Source organism: Symphalangus syndactylus, chromosome 24 (genome assembly GCF_028878055.3).
Source record: "Symphalangus syndactylus isolate Jambi chromosome 24, NHGRI_mSymSyn1-v2.1_pri, whole genome shotgun sequence".
NCBI lineage: Eukaryota > Metazoa > Chordata > Mammalia > Primates > Hylobatidae > Symphalangus > Symphalangus syndactylus.
The window spans coordinates 69,981,590-70,001,017 of record NC_072446.2 but is presented as its reverse complement, the minus strand read 5'-3'; the positions used below and the strand labels follow the sequence as shown (position 1 = coordinate 70,001,017).

The 19,428-nt window shown below is 40.4% G+C and overlaps 1 protein-coding gene across 3 annotated transcripts in view; it reads left to right on the top strand.

Moving 5' to 3' along the window:
• MCM8 (minichromosome maintenance 8 homologous recombination repair factor) overlaps positions 1–19,428 on the top strand; it is a 48,344-nt gene that overhangs the window by 17,585 nt on the left and 11,331 nt on the right. For 2 of the 3 annotated variants that reach the window (XM_055265054.2, XM_063634017.1), the window contains 7 exons: positions 3,546–3,576; positions 4,616–4,756; positions 9,448–9,589; positions 14,526–14,721; positions 16,328–16,547; positions 17,468–17,677; positions 18,826–18,902. In XM_055265054.2, the coding sequence (XP_055121029.1) occupies positions 3,546–3,576; positions 4,616–4,756; positions 9,448–9,589; positions 14,526–14,721; positions 16,328–16,547; positions 17,468–17,677; positions 18,826–18,902 (1,017 nt within the window). The remainder of the gene's footprint in view (positions 1–3,545; positions 3,577–4,615; positions 4,757–9,447; positions 9,590–14,525; positions 14,722–16,327; positions 16,548–17,467; positions 17,678–18,825; positions 18,903–19,428) is intronic. The other variant, XM_055265055.2, reaches the window with a different exon arrangement.

Here is a 19,428-nt window from a genome sequence, read left to right as displayed (position 1 = left end):
TGAACCCGAGAGATGGAGATTGCAGTGAGCCAGGATCACGCCATTGCACTCCAGCCTGGGCAACAAGAGTGAAACTCTGTCTTAAAAAAAAAAGAAATTCAGATTTCAGTGTCTGTAAATAAAGTTATATTGGAACACAGCCACACTCATTCATTTACATAGTGTGCTGCTTTTGTGCTACAGTGGCAGAGTTGAATAGTTGTAACAGAGAACATATATATGGCTCACATATTTTTGCTTTATCCTTTTATAGAAAAAATTTGCCGATCTCTAGTTTAAACAATACGGAATATTTACTATCTTATACAAGAAGTTTGTTGCTCAACAGAAGAGTGAGGGAACAGTGAATTCCAAAGCCATTTCAATTAGTTCTATGTAGGGTGTTGTTCATAGAGATTCAAATCGAATTAACATATATTCAAAAAGTATTTGATAATTTTATTTCCATGCTATTGCCATGCCGTGGAGAAGCAGCAAAGTATAGGCATTTTTTTGCCTTAGTGGTTAAGAGCTTTTCTTTGGAGACAAACCTAAGTTAGACTCCTGCTTTGGGCATTTACTTCCAGTGTGATCTGGGACATATTACTTAATTTCCCCTTTATTTATATCACCTTAAAATGGAAATAATAAGACTTACCTCAGAAGGTTGTTCTAAAAATTAAGTGGAATTTTATAATGTACTTAACATAACTACTGCAACATACTGTTACTTTTGATAATTTTTTGACAATTGTGGGGTAATTTTGAAGAAATAGGAGAAAATGAGAGAGACTGAATAATAGATATATCTAAGAGAGGTAAAGAACTGAGAACGTTTTGAAATGCATTGTATTATAAAAAGTGATCTTGGCCAGGCACAGTGGCTCAAGCCTGTAATCCCAGCATTTTGGGAGGCCGAGGCAGGTGGATCACCTGAGGTCAGGAGTTCAAGACCAACCGGACCAATATGGTGAAACCCTGTCTCTACTAAAAATAGAAAAATTAGCAGGGCATGATGGCAGGTGCCTGTAATCCTAGCTTCCTGGGAGTCTGAGACAGGAGAATGTCTTGAACCTAGGAGGCGGAGGTTGCAGTGATCTGAGATCGCGCCACTGCACTCCAACCTGAGCAACAGAGCAAGACTGTCTCACAAAAAAGAAAAGAAAAGAAAAAAAGTGATTTTGTCATGCTTTGCTGTTCAGTAGGCTCAGGTCTGTAAGAGGATTTGATGCTTTTTCTGTCTGGCTTTAATATGTTAATTAGCTGACTGAGTAAAGAATAGTGCTCCACAGGGGTTTTTTGTCCTTAAATCCCACTTCCCTCTGAATAAAAAGCCATCCAGACCCACCCTGGAAGAGAGGCTGCTCTAACTTAGGGTTGCCGGGGTGGTCTGGGAGTGAGTCTGAGCAGGTGGCCAAGGAAGCAACCTGGTCGAGAATCCAAACATCTTTGGTTCCTCTTAAAGGTTGTAAATTAAAACTGAACATTTTTAGTGGTCCCTCTTCTCCCGTACTTATAGAAGAGTAAGTATGGAAAACTTTAGTTTTCTTCCCACAGTTTGCTTTTTCCCACCCATGTGTGAGATTTCAGCATCAAAACTAGAATTTTTCATGGTCCTCCATTATCAGTCTAGCAGAGATTGGCAAACTAGGCAGGCTGCCTGTTTTTGTAAGTCAAGTTTTATTAAAACAGCCCCACCCAGTTTACTTACATTACTGTTCATAGTTGCTTGCACGATACAAGTTGAGTAGTTGTGACTGAGACAGTATAGCCTGTGAAGCTGAAAATACTTTCTGGCCCTTTAAGAAAAAGTTTGTCAGTAGAAGTTTATGTTTTAGTTTAGATTCCTTCAGAAGCAATGATTTGGGTCAACATAGTTTACTTGGGAGGTGATTCTGGAGTTACTGGTAGGGAAATGGGGAAGTGACGGCAGCCAGTGTAAGTGCCTTGACGAACAGGTGACCCACTAGCATCTGGGACATAGTCCTCCTGGGCCAGTGGAAAACTCCACTGTGGAAAGCCAGCTTCAGTGTTTTTCCATTTAAGGGCCTACATTTGGGACTGCCCCCAGGAGTATTAAACACCTCAGCACTTCTGGCCTGCCCATCCTGCCTGCTGATGATGCTTGTGTGGCCATAGAAAGGTCTTTGGCAGACAGGTGCAGATGCCAGTAGGAAGCCGGAACATACTGAACAGTGAGTGCCAAGGGGATATGAGCACACCACCACCTCCTTCTGTGTTTACATATATTAAAAGGGAATAAAGACTCACGTTTTACTCCTGATTTTCTCTCCCACCCTATTTTTGTTTGTTCCTTGTTTATAAAATTGATAAATGTAAATGTACTGCTTTATACTCTTTTTCTTAATTTTTTTTAGAGACAGGGTCTTGCTGTGTTGCCCAGGCTGGATTGCAGTGGCACAATCAGAGCTCACTGTAGCTTCAAACTCCTGGCCTTAAGTTATTCACCCACCTCAGCCTCACAAGTAGCTGGGACTAAAGGTGTATGCCACCACGCCTGGCTAATTTTTAAATTTTTTTTTGTGGATATCAGGGTCTCACTTTGTTGCACAGGCTAGTTTTGAACTTTTGGGCTGAAGCAGTTCTTCCACCTTGGCCTCCCAAAGTTGGATTGTAATCCCAGCCTCCCTTGCTGGGATTACAGGCATGAACCTGTAAACCAAAAATAAAATTCTAAGGCCCCCACCCATTTAAACAGACTTCCTCCTCAGCCAGGGTTCTTAAGGTTTAACCTGAAAGACTGATTCAGGCCGCAAAGGGAAGTGGGGTCAGACATGCCTTATTATACCTCTCTGGCATTAACATCAACACAGCCTGTTCTCTCTGAAACCTGCTAGCTAAAAGCTTCATCTGCATGATAAAACGTTGGTCTCTACAACCTCTTGCAACCCAAACATTCCTTTCTATTGATCCCAGGTCTTTAGACAAACTCAACCAATTGTCAACCAGAAAATGTTTAGATTTACCTGTAGGCTGGAAGCCCATGCTTTGAGTTACCCCACCTTTCTGGACTTTCTGGTTCTACAAATCACTGCACCCGGCCTCATTTTCTTATTTAATTTGACCTTTTGACTTGAACTGAAAAAAATGAAATTTTATCCCATCTTAAGAGTATTATATACTGAGTTCACTTCTTAGTCTCCTTTCAGTGACTTGGCTGCACAGTCTCAAGATGTCTATTCACGTGAAATACAATATAATCCCGTATCCTAAAATGGGAGACCATGATTGTGACGCATTTTAAGCCTAGTTGTGTAAGAAGAGCAACATTATATTTAGTTACTTTAAGATGCTTTGCAAGTATCCTCTTTTCCTTATGCAGGCAGAGTTTTTAAAACATTCGAACCTTTATAGATTAACCAAGAATTTTGAGAAATGTACTCATATTTCTCAAGAATGTACGAATGAAATTTTAGTTGAGGGGATGTAAATTTTTTACATTTGTCTTTGTTGATATTAAGCAAGTTAAGCAAATTGTAAAGGAGATCTCCTAATGGATCAATGAAGTATAAATTGGAATTTATAAGTTGTGTTCTGTTTTTCAGCTCGCTTTGCCCTGTCATTTTTGGTCATGAAGTAAGTATTTTACTTCATCTTTACTCAAAAAGTATGTAAGGTTAGCAAAAATAACATATAAAAACTTCACAGAAAATAGCAAATTTCTATTGGCCAGTTATTTATATCTTAATATGAGTCTTTATTTGTAAATTAATGATATGGGAGGCAAGCAAACTATAGCTCCTTTTTTTAAAAATTTTTTTTTTATTTTTTGAGACAGGGTTTCGCTCTGTCACCCAGGCTAGAGTGTGATGGTACAGTCATGGCTCACTGCAGCCTCGAGCTTTGGGGCTGAGGTCATCCTCCTAACCTCAGCCTCCTGAGTAGCTGGGACTACAGGCATGCACCACCATGTGCAGCTAATTTTTTTGTATTTTTTGTAGAGATGGGGTTTTGCCATATTGCCCACGCTGGTCTGTAAGTCCTGGCCTCAAGTGATCCACCCAGTTTAGCCTCCAAAGTGCTGGGATTATAGGTGTCGGCCGTATAGCTCCTTTTAAGAAAAAACTTTTACCAACTAAAGTAAATGTAAATGGGCTTTTATTTTATTTATTTATTTTTTTTGAGATGGAGTCTTGCTCTGTCGCCCAGGCTGGAGTACAGTGGTGCGATCTCTGCTCACTGCAACCTCCACCTCCCAAGTTCAAACAGTTCTCCCACCTCAGCCTGCCGAGTAGCTGGGACTATAGGCACGCGCCACCAGACCCAGCTACTTTTGGTAAGAAATGGGCTTTTAAAGTGACTAGACACTGCCAGTATTAAAGCAGAAACAAATATTTCTCGTTTTTGTGGAATGGATTTATGCCTTGCAAGGTAGGTCTTAGTAATTTCTAAGATACCTCTCTGATTTTATATGCTTTCAGGTTTTTACTTTTTAATCATTTACATGATAGAAGTTTGTTTTTAGACTTCCTTTTCTTAGAAAAAAATTAACATTCAGTCATGCTTTTAAAACAATCCCCAAGCAAATCAATGTTATAGAAGGAGGAATACCCCCTTTACTAGTCACCTTTATGTTTTCTTTACTTCTGTTTTTTGTTCTTTTTTCGCACTTGAGCTTGTTAAAGCAGGTTTGGCATTAGCACTCTTTGGAGGAAGCCAGAAATACGCAGATGACAAAAACAGAATTCCAATTCGGGGAGATCCACACATCCTTGTTGTTGGAGATCCAGGCCTAGGAAAAAGTCAGATGCTACAGGTAGAAAATCAGTCATTTAGTGTTTGTTCTTTTGCTTGTAAAATGCATTAATAATTCACAAGTGAATTTTCTCAAAGCATGTAGTGTGTGTGTTCCAGAGGACATGGTTAGGTGGCGTAAATGAATTGGAATTTGTGTGAGTAATATGTAACTTACATCTGACCATATTTTTAAATTGAGCCAGTCTCCTGTTACATAGGCTGTACAAACATCCTGGTCTGTTGAGACATCAACTATTAGGAAATATTAACCATTCCTCTAACCATTGTTTTGCTAGTCTTTGTCGTTGTTATGTGACCTCACCTATGAACAGAATAGTTCAGGGGAGTTAAAGCAGGGTTACCTATTCTCCCTCATACAAGTACATAAACACTGTATTGGGCCTTAAGAACAGTCTGCTAAAGGTGTGGGATCTGTCTGTATACATCTCCACTGCTTCTGAGTCCAAATCAAGGCAACTTTTTTTTTTTTTTTTTTGAGACAGAGTCACATTCTGTTGCCCAGGCTGGAGTTCTGTGGCGTGATCTGGGCTCACTGCAACCTCCGCCTCCCACTTTCAAGCAATCCCTGTGCCTCAGCCTCCTGAGTGGCTGGGATTATAGGTGCGCACCACCACGCCCAGCTAATTTTTGTATTTTTAGTAGAGACAGGGTTTTGCCGTGTTGGCCAGGCTGGTCTTGAACTCCTGGCCTCAAGTGATCTACCCACCTTAACCTCCCAAAGTGCTGGGATTACATGCGTGAGCTACCACGCTTGGCCCAAAGCAAGGCAACTGCTGTGACCGGTCATTTGTAGATCCCCAAGAAAATTCTGCCTCTGCCAGTCAGAGCCTAGTGGTTTTCCTTTCCTGGGTTTTATGATGGCTCTAGAAGGTGCTGCTTATTGGTATGCTTGTAGTTTCCTTAAAGTGACACCCAGTAAGCCAGCCATAATATGCTTTCTACTTTATTTTTTTGAGACAAGGTCTCCCTCTTTTGCCCAGACTGAAGTACAGTGGCGCAATTTTGGCTTACTGCAGCCTCCACCTTGGGCTCAGGCAGTCCTTCCAACTCAGCCTCTCAAGTAGCTGGGACTACAGGCATGTGCCACCATGCCTGGCTAATGCTTTTTTTGTAGAGATGGGGTTTTGTCATGTTGCCCAGGCTGGTCTCGAACTCCTGGGCTCAAGCAGATCCACCTGCCTCAGCCTTCCAAAGTGCTGAGATTACAGGTGTGAGCCACTGTGCTTGGCCACTGTGCTTTCTAAAAATGCCTGTGACCCCCTTCTTCACTTGATGTGGAAAATTGACCAGGGCTTCTCTGGCCCTTTGGTAAGTTGTAGTAGTGTGGCTCCTAAATCTTTGTCCAAGGATTGGGACCCTGGCCGCACATCTTAATTACCTTTGGGGCTCTTTGAAAATACCATAGCCCACTGCAAGCCAATTGAGTTAAGAGTTTCCAAGTTAGGGTCCTAGTGTCTATATGTGTACAACAGTTCACAGATGATTCTAATATGCAGCCAGACTTGAGAACTGCTTTGATCTTGTCATTACATTGTAAACCCACTGTCCTTCGTATCTGAGTCATCCTTTATTGCTTGTGGTTGAGTGTTAAACCAGTCATTTTAATTCCTTAGATATTATTATAATTCCATAGATATTTCATCTATGTTTGGTTCCTTTTGGCCAGCTGGGGCTACTTTTTAAAAAATAAATTCTGCTCTGAGACCTCGCTACAATGTAGCCTGACAACAGAGGCTCAGGGTACCCCTTATAGGTGAAACAAAGCTCATAATGAACAGGAATCTTGGTGCAGTGGCTTACACCTGTAATCCTAACACTTTGAGAGGCCGAGTTGGAAGGATTACTTGAGGCCTGGAGTTCAAGACCAGCCTGTGCAACAAAGTGAGATCCTATCTCTACAAAAAAAATAATTAGCTGGGCGTGGTGGCGCACACCTGTAGTCCCTGCTACTCCGGAGGCTGCAGCAGGATGATTGCTTGAGCCTAGAAGTTGGAGAATGCAGGGAGCCATCATTATGCAACTGTACCCCAGCCTGGGCAATAGAGCAAGACCCTGTCTTTAAAAGAAAAAAAAGAAAAGAAAACATTATGTTTGGAATATGTAGGAAGAGATGCAAGTGGGGATCTGAATTGTTACAGCTTTCTTTTCTGTCTTTTGTGTGGTATTATACATGTTCGTGTGTGTAACTTTGGAATTAGTGAATTATAGGTGGGAGCCTGCTTTAACCCCTAGAGTGTCTTATCTGTACAAATCTCATAATTTATACATACTGCTTGCAGTATATAAAACTTCCTTTTTTTGCTCTCTCTCTTTTTTTTTTTTTTTGAGACGGAGTCTCGCTGTGCTGCCCAGGTTGGAGTGCAGTGGCGTGATCTTGGCTCACTGCAAGCTCCGCCTCCTGGGTTCACGCCATTCTCCTGCCTCAGCGTCCCGAGTAGCTGGGAGTACAGGCGCCTGCCACCACGCCCGGCTAATTTTTGTACTTTTAGTAGAGATGGGGTTTCACCGTGTTAGTGAGGATGGTCTCCATCTCCTGACTTTGTGATCCACCCGCCTTGGCCTCCCAAAGTGCTGGGATTACAGGCATGAGCCACCGTGCCCGAACTCTTTTTTTTTTTTAATAAATGTTTCTTGGCAGATAGTTGTTCTAAAATATATCTAGTGGTATTGAAAGTGTTCATACCAAGAAGTTACACTGGCAGTTTTTCTTGTTTTTCAGACCTGGAATAATGCCTTTGGCTCAATTTAGAATAGAATCTGTAGTATTAGTGGAAATTAAACATCCTGAATAGTACAGAGTATGGCACGTAAGCCACACTAAGCCAGGGTTTTTAAAAACGAGACTAACAGGCTGGGTGCAATGGCTCATGCCGGTAATCCCAACACTTTGGGAGGCCAAGGCAGGAGGACCAAGCTGGACAATATAGTGAGATCCCGTCTCTAAAAACAATTTAAAAAAAAATTAGGTGTGGTGGCATGTGCCTATAGTCCCAGCTACTCAGGAGGCTGAAGTGGGAGAGTCACTTGAGCCTAGAAGTTTTAGACCAGCCTGGGCAACATAGTGAGACCTTGTTTCTTACAGAAAATTAATTGGCCAGTCATGGTGGCATGCTCCTATAGACCCAGCTACTAGGGAAGCTGAGGTTGTTGTAACCGTGCAAGTTACAGAGAAATGACACACTTTGAGACAAATTTAAGAGTCCTTTATTAGCCGGTGGCCGAGAGGCAGCTCACGCCCAAAATTCTCTCAGCCCCGAGGAAGGGGCTAGTTTTGTTTTTATACCATGGTCTAAATAGGGAAGGGGGGATTTTAGCTGAAGCAATTTTTACAGAAGCAGAACTGGCAAAAAGTTAAAAAAATTAATTGGTTACAAATGCAGTTACAAAAAATAAACAGCTCCAGGTTACAGGGGCTTAAACTATCACAAAGAGATAAATGCAGGGGTTTTGGGTGCCATCCACTGCGCGCACCCCCAGGAGCTGCTGGTGCAGCTCGTCTCAACATCTTATCAACAGGTGCATTCCTGGATGTGCTTTGAGTCACTTTTACACTAGCTATGCCTGGAGGGAGGTGAAAGGGTTTACAAGTAAAGAAACTAAAATGGAGTCTGTCCGGCTCTCTCTCTGCTAGGAGAGAGTCACTCGGGTTAAAACAAGGTAGGATATCACAAGGTGGGATGATCACTTGAGCCCAGGAGTTCAAGGTTGCTGTGAGCTAGGATTGTGCCACTGCACTCCAGCCTGGACGACAGAGTGAGACCCTGCCTCAAAAATAATAAATATAACAAAACAAATTAAAAATTAGGCTAACACCAACCGTTATGAACCATTTACTTTATATTTTTGTGTTTTCTTCTGACCACCTAGTAAACCATCATACTCTGTGTGTTATAAGGTTTCTCAGAAAGACTATATAAGTAACAAAAATAATAATTACTATTTATTGAGCCAGCAGCATAGGATAACAGTGGATGTTTGAGATGTGAATACTGTCCCCTGGAATTGGGCAGTGCACTGCCATACACAGCGGTTTTACATTGGGCACTTATGTGCCAGGTACCAAATTACATGCCTTGCACACATGATTTCATTTATTGTTCAGGGCAATGCTGTGATAAAACATAAGGAAGCTGAGGCTCAGAGAGGTCTGAGAGCCACACAGCTGGTGCATGGTAGAGCCACGATTTGAACAGGTCTGTCTGACTCCAGAGAGCTATGCTTTTAACTCTTGTGCTGTTTACTTTTCTGGCCTGTTATAGCATGTTTGCTCAGAAGGTGAGCATGTATTAAGTCATTTTATTACCTGATGTTTAAAGAAGCATTGGAACCTTCAAAATTAAAATTGGTACTCATGTTTTTGCTTTTCGAACTTGAAAATGAAGCATAAATTGGAATTGTGTTGAGTATTTATATGACCACAGACTTCAGAATCTGACTGCCTGGGTTTGACTGAATCCTGACCTTCCACCTTCATAGCTGTGTAGTTCCTCATTCACTCTTTGTTGGCCTTGGTTTTGACATCAGTAAATCAGGATATAATAATACCTTTCTCTGCTGATGATGGTGCACCTTGTACACTAAAGCTCTTAAAAGAATACCTAGCATATACCTAACGTTTGTGAGCAACTGCTGTTAGCTATTACTTCCCTTTTACTTTGGATGATTCTCTTAAACTTTTTGTTTCCTTAGGCAGCATGCAATGTTGCCCCACGTGGCGTGTATGTTTGTGGTAACACCACGACCACCTCTGGTCTGACGGTAACTCTTTCAAAAGATAGTTCCTCTGGAGATTTTGCTTTGGAAGCTGGTGCCCTGGTACTTGGTGATCAAGGTGAGAGGCCAAAGGGAATAATTAGTGATTCTGGGACTTTTTGAAAAGCCTTTTCCTTTTCAGTTAATTTCTTTACATTCTGTTTAAGAGACATTTAGATAGCAAAGTCCTAACCAGTAAGTTGACACTGTCAGAAATAATCATTGGAAATGCAGTATCATCATTTTTATACTACAGAATTGAAACTATACTTAATGTCATTTATTTTCAGAATCTTATAGCAGATACAAGTATATGTAAAAATCAAATAAATATATATAGCTCCCTAAACTTCCCATTTCATACCACCTATCACATTTGTGATCATTTTTTTAAAAGCCTGTTTTGAAGCTTTATAGTAACCTCCCTGTATGGTGGGATTTGGATGTCTTGTGGACTGCCATGTTCCCATTGCCTAGTACATAGGGGCACAGTAAATACTTGTTGAATGCGTTACTATGATTTAGCTCTAAATAGTTTAGAAACCTTGGCACTGACAAAAAGGTAGATGTCATCCTTTGCTCACAAAGGACTTGTAATAGGAGATTAGAGGTGTTACTTGCGATTTTTTTTTTCTTTTTGTGAGACAGAGTCTTGCTCTGCCACCCAGGCTGGAGTGCAGTGGTGCAGTCTCAGCTTTCTGCAACCTCTGCCTTCCAGGTCCAAGCCATTCTTGTGCTTCCTGAGTAGCTGGGATTACAGGTGTGCGTGACCACATCCAGCTAATTTTTGTATTTTTAGTAGAGACGGGGTTTCACCATGTTGGCCAGGCTGGTCTTGAACTCCTGGACTCAAGTGATCCACCCACCTCACCTCCCAAAGTGCTGAGATTACAGGCTACAGGCGTGAGCCACCACACCTGGCCTACTTCAGAATGAATAGTTTTGCTGTATTGTAACCGAACTCATTTGTTTTTTTTTTTCAGGATTTGAGTGATAGGTGATAAGAAATCCAGGCATAGGGCCCCGCAAGAAGAAACCTCTACATTGGGCTTTGTCACCTAAGTTTCTCTTTGTGATGTCTTCACCTTATTGGAAAAACATGTTTCCATGCATGTGTCAGGCAGTGTCCAGATTCCAGTCCAGTTAAGGTCATTCATTCCTTCTGGTTTGCCAGTGACTTTCACATTTCTGAACCCAGGACCTGGTAGCCACATTTGACACAGTTAATCACTCCCTCCTCCTTGAGACCCTTGAACTCTCGTTGGTTTCCAGGCCACTTTACTTCATTCTTGACTTCTTTCTCAGTCTTTACTGGTTCTTCATCTCCACAACCTCTTACCTGTTGTTAACTAAGGTGCTTAGTTCTTGGACCTTTTGTCTTCTAGGTCTGTATTTACCTTCTTGGTGATCTTGTATCATTTCATTGGCTTTACCTACCTATCCGTGAAAAATTCTAAATTTATAATCTCGTTTCCCTTAAATATCAGGCACACACTTCTTATTGTCTACACAGTATCTCCACAAATTTCTCAAACTTAACATGTCTAAAATTAAAATCCTGATTTTGCCTTTCAAATCTATTTTCACAGTCTTTCTCATCTCGGTAAATGACAACTCTCTCATTCTAATTGCTCAAATCAGAAAACATGGAGCCATCCTTGACTTTTTCTCATACCCCACATTAATCTGTCAGCAAATCTTGTTGGCTCTACGGTCAAAATATATCTGCTATCTAACCACTTCTTCATTACCCTGGTCCATGGCACCATCATGTCTCACATGGATTATTACTGTAATCTCCTAATTGGCATGCCTGTAACCACCCTTGCCCCTTCCTGTTATTTTTAATACAGTAATGTCATTAAAAATTAGATTGTGTTACTCTTTCACTCATAACCCTCCAGTAACTGCCCGTCTCGCTCAGAGTGAAAGCCAAAGTCTAGAGAGTGGCCCAGGGCTGTTCATGTTCTGGCCTTTCACCTCTTTTGCCTCCTTATCTGCTGCTTCCCATGCCTCCTCTTCTCTAGCTCCACTGGTGGCTCTACCTTGGACACCAGCACACCAGGCAGGTCACATTTCCTCATAAGCGCCTTTGTACTTGCTGTTCCATTTGCCTGGAATGTTCTTACCCCAGATAGAGCTGCGAAGGCTTGTTTTCTTTCCACCTTCATGTTTTGCTCAACTGTCCTGATCCCAGTGAGGTCTTCCCCAAATACTGTATTTTAACTTACAACCTCCTCTGCCCCTGCTGCCACCTTAGCAGACCTTATTTTCCTTACCCTAATCTACTTTTTCCTTCCATAGCACTTTTCACCTCCTATATTGTTTACTTTTTTATTGCCTACCCCCTCATTGGCTGAGTAGAACATAAGCTTTACAAGAGCAGGGAATTTTGTCTTTTCAGTGCCATACTCGGCCTGCCTAGAACATAGTACTGGTATATAGAAGGCATTCAGTTTATTGAATTTATAAATTTATTGCATTTATATCCAGTAAATATTTGCTGAATAAATAAATACCAAAAACATGTATCTGGTTATTATATAGCTCATCAGAAGTGAGAATATCTTTGCTAAGTTACCAGGTAAAATATAGTAATAAAAAGATGATACTCATGAAACCATGAAACTTTTCATTAACTAGAAGTAGAAGGTGATTTGGAGGTTTTTAAAAAAAATTTTAATGCGAGCACTTTGGGAGGCCAAGGCGGGCAGAGCACTTGAGACCAGCCTGGCCAACATGGCAAAACCCCGTCTCTACTAAAAATACAAAAATTAGCCGGGTGAGGTGGCGCATGCCTGTAATCCCTGCTGCTCAGGTGGCTAAGGCACAAGAATCGCTTGAACCAAGGAGATGGAGGTTGCAGTGAGACATGATGGTGCCACTATACTCCAGCCTGGGTAACAGAACGAAACTGTCTCTCAAAAAAAAAAAAATTCAAAGTTTATGTTTTATGCTTTAAAACAAGGGGTCATTAAACTTTGGTCCATAGGTCAAATCAGTCAGCAGCCTGTTTTAGTACAGTCCACAAGCTAAAACTGGCTTATATATTTTTAAAAGACTAAAGTACAGACAAACAGAAAAGCCCAAGAATATGTAAGGTTGTGCATGGCCTGTGAAACTTAAAATATGTACTTCTGCACCTTTGCAGAAAAGGCTTGCCAGCTCCTGTTTTACACTTTGAAAAGTGACAGCCAAAGTAGGAAGTAGCTTGACTTTGTTCCTACCCCATCCCCATCCCTGAGGAACTGTATTAGCAATCTTGATAATTTCCAGTAATACCATGAATCCAGAGAGGTATAGGCAGACAGAGCAATAGGCAGCCCAGGAAAAGGTGGAGATAAAGCCTATGAGTGTACCACTGCTAGGATCTTAGCACAGGCAGGGAAGGCTCACCATGTCCCAGAGCTCCACATTGAACAGCAGGAACAGGCTAATGCACTGGGATCCCCTGCCATGAATATGGGACACATTCCTAACAGCGGGGGGTGAACCCTCTGAAGAGAGATCAGCAAGAAAGGTGGCACAAAGTTCAACGAAGCCCCCCTTGCTTCCCCCTCCTAAATCATTAGGTTACCAAAAAGTGCAAACTAGCTGGAAAGGAAAAAATGGGTCAAAATTACATTGGGAAAAGAGTATTGACAAGAATTCATGTATACTGTGTCGGAAAAAATAGTTTTGGACAGAGCAGCCATTATTATACATGAGCAAGATAAAGAGAGAGCATAACAGCTATGAAGAAATAACGTAGGAAGAAAGAAAGACATTTAATATGCCCAGTAAAAGACCTCATTCTAGACAAAATTGTAATCTAAAGAACAAATGAAAATTTTCCATGAGTGTTTCGTGTTTGACAAGAACATAAATTTAATGAAATAGCTCAAAGCAAAAAGACGTAAAGATATGAGAGACAAATTGACGACTAACAATGTTATTAAACTAATATATAAAATTGACACTGCCGAATAAGAAATTATAAAGAGGAAAGGCTTGAGATAATCACAGTGAATGCAAAAGAACAAAGCTTAACACAATTAGAGGGGAAGTAACAGAGATAGAGAACAAAGGAAATTCAACGTAATTGGTTCCATGAAGTAGAAAACCCAAACATGAAACCAGAAATGGATTCAAGGATAGAAGAAAATCTGTTGAAATAAACTAAAGGCACTGTACGTACCAGGAATGTCATGTCTATTGCATAAGTTATTGGGGACTCTCTAACATTACCTTGTAATATTTGTCTTCCCTGCTCCCCATACCAGTTAGGTTAGCAGCTAGGGGTCAAAAAGACTAATCAGCAGTTATTTTCCATATACTCCTCTGTGCTAGCAAGGCTTACTTGGATATAGAGTAGATACGGAGGGGTTTAACCACAGCAAAGCCCTTCAGATGTCACCCCCAGATACTAACCTAACTGGTATGGGGAGAAAGGAAGACAAATGTTACAAGGTAATGTTAGAGAATTTCCAATAACTTAGGCAATAGACATGACATTCCTGGTACATACAGTGCCTTTAGTTAGTGGTGGTGCATTGTATTATGTTTAAAGAGGTTAAGTGATTTCCCTATAAGTGCATACAAGTGTATAGTCAATACCTGGTATAGGTTTTGAAATATACTTATTAAACATAATAAACATATCTGTATCGAGGTATACTTATTAAATTGTGTGTGTGTGTGTGTGTGTGTATATAACATCTCACGTGTTTGAATTTAAGTCCTTAAGCATTTTGAGGATGACTCTTACCTCCTCTTCATTTTTGTAATCCTCACAACATAGTGCCTTGCATATGAAAAATGCTAGAGGAATAACTATTACACAAAACGTAGTTAAATAAGACAAATGTATTAACTTGCTGCGAAACAAACAGTAATTCTCCATTATATGACATTTTATAATTTTAACTGCTGAAACAAATGGAAATAATTATTGTGAAACAATTTCTATCCTATAAAATTTGGAACTTGACCAAAGAAAAAAATGTTTTTTCTGCATTATTCTACTTTGATTGTAGGTATTTGTGGAATTGATGAATTTGATAAGATGGGGAATCAACATCAAGCCTTGTTGGAAGCCATGGAGCAGCAAAGTATTAGTCTTGCTAAGGCTGGTGTGGTTTGTAGCCTTCCTGCAAGAACTTCCATTATTGCTGCTGCAAATCCAGTTGGAGGACATTACAATAAAGCCAAAACAGTTTCTGAGAATTTAAAGTAAGTCTCTTCAAATATTTATACCTTTAATATATTGAATCACTCTAATTCAATAAGAAAAAGAAATGGTTCACAGAACTACATGGGAAATACATGGATAGTTCACAGAAGTTACAAATGTCCAATAAATGCACAAAAATGTGCTTAAACACTGCAAAATAAAACTATGAAGTACCAACGAGATCCACCAGATTGGCAAACATTTTAAATATGAATCATTTTTGGCAAAGTAGTGTGGAAATGATTTCTCACTGGCTGGGCGGGTGGCTCACGCCTGTAATCCCAGCACTTTGGGAGGCTGAGGCCGGTGGATCACCTGAAGTCAGGAGTTCGAGACCAGCATGGCCAACATGGCAAAACCCTGTCTCTAGTAAAAATACAAAAATTAGCCAGGCGTGATGGCAGCCGCCTGTAATCTCAGCTACTTGGGAGGCTGAGGCAGGAGAATTGCTTGAACCTGGGAGGTGGAGGTTGCAGTGGGCCGAGATTGTGCCACCACACTCCAGCCTGGGTGACAGAGTGAGACTCCATGTCAAAAAAAGAAAAGAAATTGTTTCTCACATACACAATTTATTATTTTGTAGGACCCCTTGGTGTGTTAATCACAATTCTAAATGCACATTCTGTTTGTTATAGCCACTCCACTTTCAGGACTACTGTTCACAGAAATAGTCATACAAGTGCACAATGATAGGTTTATAGCATTGGTATTGCAGCATTATTGCTGCCAAAAATTGGAAACACCTTAACACTGTAATAAGACTGTAGTGATTATGAGAACAGAAGTGGCTTTGTATGTACTAATGGGGGAACATGTCTGTGCTGTACTATTAAGTGAGAAGAGCACATTGACAAACTTAAATATGTGGTATGATCCTGCTTTTTCAAAAACAATGTTTATATCTGTATGTATGCTTTCTCTTCTAATTCATTCTGTACAGCTTGGACAAAATGTGTAGAAAAGGAAAAATATATTTAAGTGATACAAAAGTGAGAAAAAGACAAAAGAGTGCCTCCTGAAAAGTTAAAGCCATAAGCCTAATGGGGGTGGAGTTAATTTCCTATTGTTTAACAATGTATCAATATAGAAACAGTCTGATACATAGCGAAATACACAATTTGTACTTGGAGATTTAGGGTATTTACCACCACCACCAAAAAAGTCAACCTGTAGTAGTTTTTCTTTAGTAAAATGACAAAGTGCTATATTAGAAAACTCAGAAAGATCTATTGAACAAAAATCCAGCAGACTTGGATTCTGTTTGTTAATGGTATCATGAACAAAATACTGAACTAGCTAACCTCTGATATGTCATGTAGCAGTATTGCCAATTAGTGATAATAGGACATGAAGAATTCAGTGGGTTTGGTGGTGTGAGAAAGAGCCATGTCCTCAACCTACCGAGGGTAGATACATGTAATTCTTGTGCCTATGTTGTAGTGGTTGGATATATCGAATCCAAGAAGCTATTTGCTTATTTCTTTAACCTGAATCTTGGTTTTTCAAGTTCTGCATGGAACTTGAGTAGTAAACAAGTGAGTAAACAGTTTTCTAGTTTTCCTTTTGATTCCAACCATTGTTTCTTCTTTCTTTCATGCTTCGTAGAATGGGGAGTGCACTACTATCCAGATTTGATTTGGTCTTTATCCTGTTAGATACTCCAAATGAGCATCATGATCACTTACTCTCTGAACATGTGATTGCAATAAGAGCTGGAAAGCAGAGAACCATTAGCAGTGCCACAGTAGCTCGTATGAATAGTCAAGATTCAAATACTTCGGTACTTGAAGTAGTTTCTGAGAAACCATTATCAGAAAGACTAAAGGTATAAATGTTTCTTCTCCTTATTCAGTTTGGTTCTGTTTGAATGTCAAAGTTCAGTGTGTGGCTTATTGTAGAGCAGTAGGATATACATTTTTTTTACCAGAACTTTTTAATATTTCAGTACTAGAGTTTATGTAATCTTCATTTGAAATAATCTAAGTCGGCCTGGCGCGGTGGCTCATGCCTGTAATCCCAGCACTTTGGGAGGCCGAGGCAGGCGGATCTTGAGGTCAAGAGATCGAGACCATCCTGGCCAACATGATGAAACCCCATCTCTACTAAAAATACAAAAATTAGCTGGGCGTGGTGGCGTGTGCCTGTAATCCCAGCTACTCGGGAGGCTGAGGCAGGAGAATTGCTTGAACCTGGGAGGCAGAGGTTGCAGTGAGCTGAGATCGTACCACTGCACTCCAGCCTGAGTGACAGAGCGAGACTCCGTCTCAAAAAAAAAAAAAAAAAGGAATCTAAGTCAGCTAAGATGAGAGCTACAGATAAAGTGTTTGGTTGATTTGGAGAGTCTTTTAGAATTGTATATTTATCTAAACAAGTTATTTATTTATTCTGAGATGTAGTCTCACCCTATCGCCCAGGCTGGAGTGCAGTGGTGTGATCTTGGCTCACTGCAACCTTCGTCTCCTGGGTTCAAGCGATTCTTCTGCCACAGTCTCCCAAGTAGCTGGGACTCCAGGCGCGTGCCATCATGCCCGGCTAATTTTTGTATTTTTAGTAGAGATGGGGTTTTGCTGTGTTGGCCAGGCTGGTCTTGAACTCCTGACCTCAGGTGATGTGTCCTCCTTGGCCTTCCAAAGTGCAGGGATTACAGGTGTGAGCCACTGCACCTGGCCTAAACAAGTTATTTTAGCAGAAAGATTTTATTTGCTACTTATCTTTGTTATCTTGGGCCTTTTAATCCTGCTTCAGGTGGTTCCTGGAGAAACAATAGATCCCATTCCCCACCAGCTATTGAGAAAGTACATTGGCTATGCTCGGCAGTATGTGTACCCAAGGCTATCCACAGAAGCTGCTCAAGTTCTTCAAGATTTTTACCTTGAGCTCCGGAAACAGAGCCAGAGGTTAAATAGCTCACCAATCACTACCAGGCAGCTGGAATCTTTGATTCGTCTGACAGAGGTTTGTTTCTTTTTATGGTCATGCTTTTTTGGCTTAAAGGGGAAGGGTGTGCCTTGACTTCTCTTTTGAAGTATTTTCTGCATAATTGACTCCGTTTTTCTTTCTATTGAGAGACGTTAGAAATGGACAGATGAAAGTTTTTTAAAAGATTTTGTCATGTCTATAACATACCAAAGTATAGCTACTTCTTTCTAGTCACAGAATCAATTAGTTAGCATGCAACTTTTCTTTTGTTTTTCTTTGACTGACTCTTAGGAGACTCCTGGAATGTCTGAAAAGTGGTTAGGTTAACTAGGAGTCTGAGATCCCAAGTTGAGTATATGGGAACATGGAATGTGTCAGGATCTTGAGTATTTTATTTTTTTACATGACAGGTCCACAAGGATAGTGCCTGTGTTTTTAACAGCAGTAATATCTATTCACAGTTTGAAATACTAAGAGAACTCTGGCAGTAAAAATTAGCTAGCTCAGAGTTTGGGCTTTTTGCTCCTAAAATCTGATTAATTATTCTTTGTTGTTTTACCATATTGGTTAGGTATGATTTCCTAAAAGTAAAAGGCAAGGGAAAACCAAGTGTATTTCAACATCAAATCTCCTGAAATGAACACTCAGAAAGATATGTTAATAAGTAAAAATGAGTTTTATCCTTCTTTTAAATGAGTTGTAATTTTCATAGTTGTGGTTTCAGAGATTTTTTTTGTTTGTTTGCCCTGAGTCAGGGTCTCCCACTGTCACCTAGGCTGGAGTTCAGTGGCATGATCAAGGCTCATTGCAGCCTCTCCTCCCAGGCTCAAGGGATCCTCCCACCTCAGCCTCCCAAGTAGCTGGGACTACAGGCATACACCACCGCACCCAGCTAATTTTAAAATTTTTTTGTAGAGACGGGTCCTCACTTTGTTGCCCAGGCTGGTCTCGAGCTCCTGGGCTCAAGTGATCCTCCCACCTCGGCCTCCCAAAGTGCTGGGATTATAGGCGTGAGCCACCCCCGCCAGCCCAGAGAATTATTTTCATATTTTGACTTTTGATGTTATAACCTTCATTGCCTAAAGGTCAGTTTTTGTGTAAAATGAGTAAATGAAGTAAAACTTAGACATACTATGGTAAATATATTCATCTTTTGTCATCTGAAAATGTGTTTTCTTTCAAAGGCACGAGCAAGGTTGGAATTGAGAGAGGAAGCAACCAAAGAAGATGCTGAGGATATAGTGGAAATTATGAAATATAGGTAAGATAAAAATTTCAAATTGTTTTAAATGAAATACCAGTTATCTTCCCATCTCAAATTAGGTAATAGGCCGTTGGGTCACTTATTTTCCTCCTGAACAGAGTATTGTTTCTTAGTTTAACATATTTCTCAGTGTGTAAATAATCTTTACATTAAAAAATTTTTTTGAATGAGTAATACATTTAGATAGTGCTAAAATCAGTTCCAAAACCTATTGGAGAAAAGCTAGGTCCCGTGCTATTTACCACCTACTCGCCCTTCACCCAGACACCCATTGCTTTTCCATAAATAGTCTACTGTTTACACTCTTCTGTACCAGTTTTGAATTTTAACAATATATCTAGAGATCTTACTAGAGACTCTTTTTTTATAGCTCCAGAGTATTCTATTGTGTGGAGATACTATATAGTATATTTGATCAGTCCCCTATTGACACATGAATATTTTCCATTCTTGTGCTTTTAAATAATGCTACAATGAGTAATGTTCCATGTAAGATACTTCATATGTGGGTAAGTTGTACACC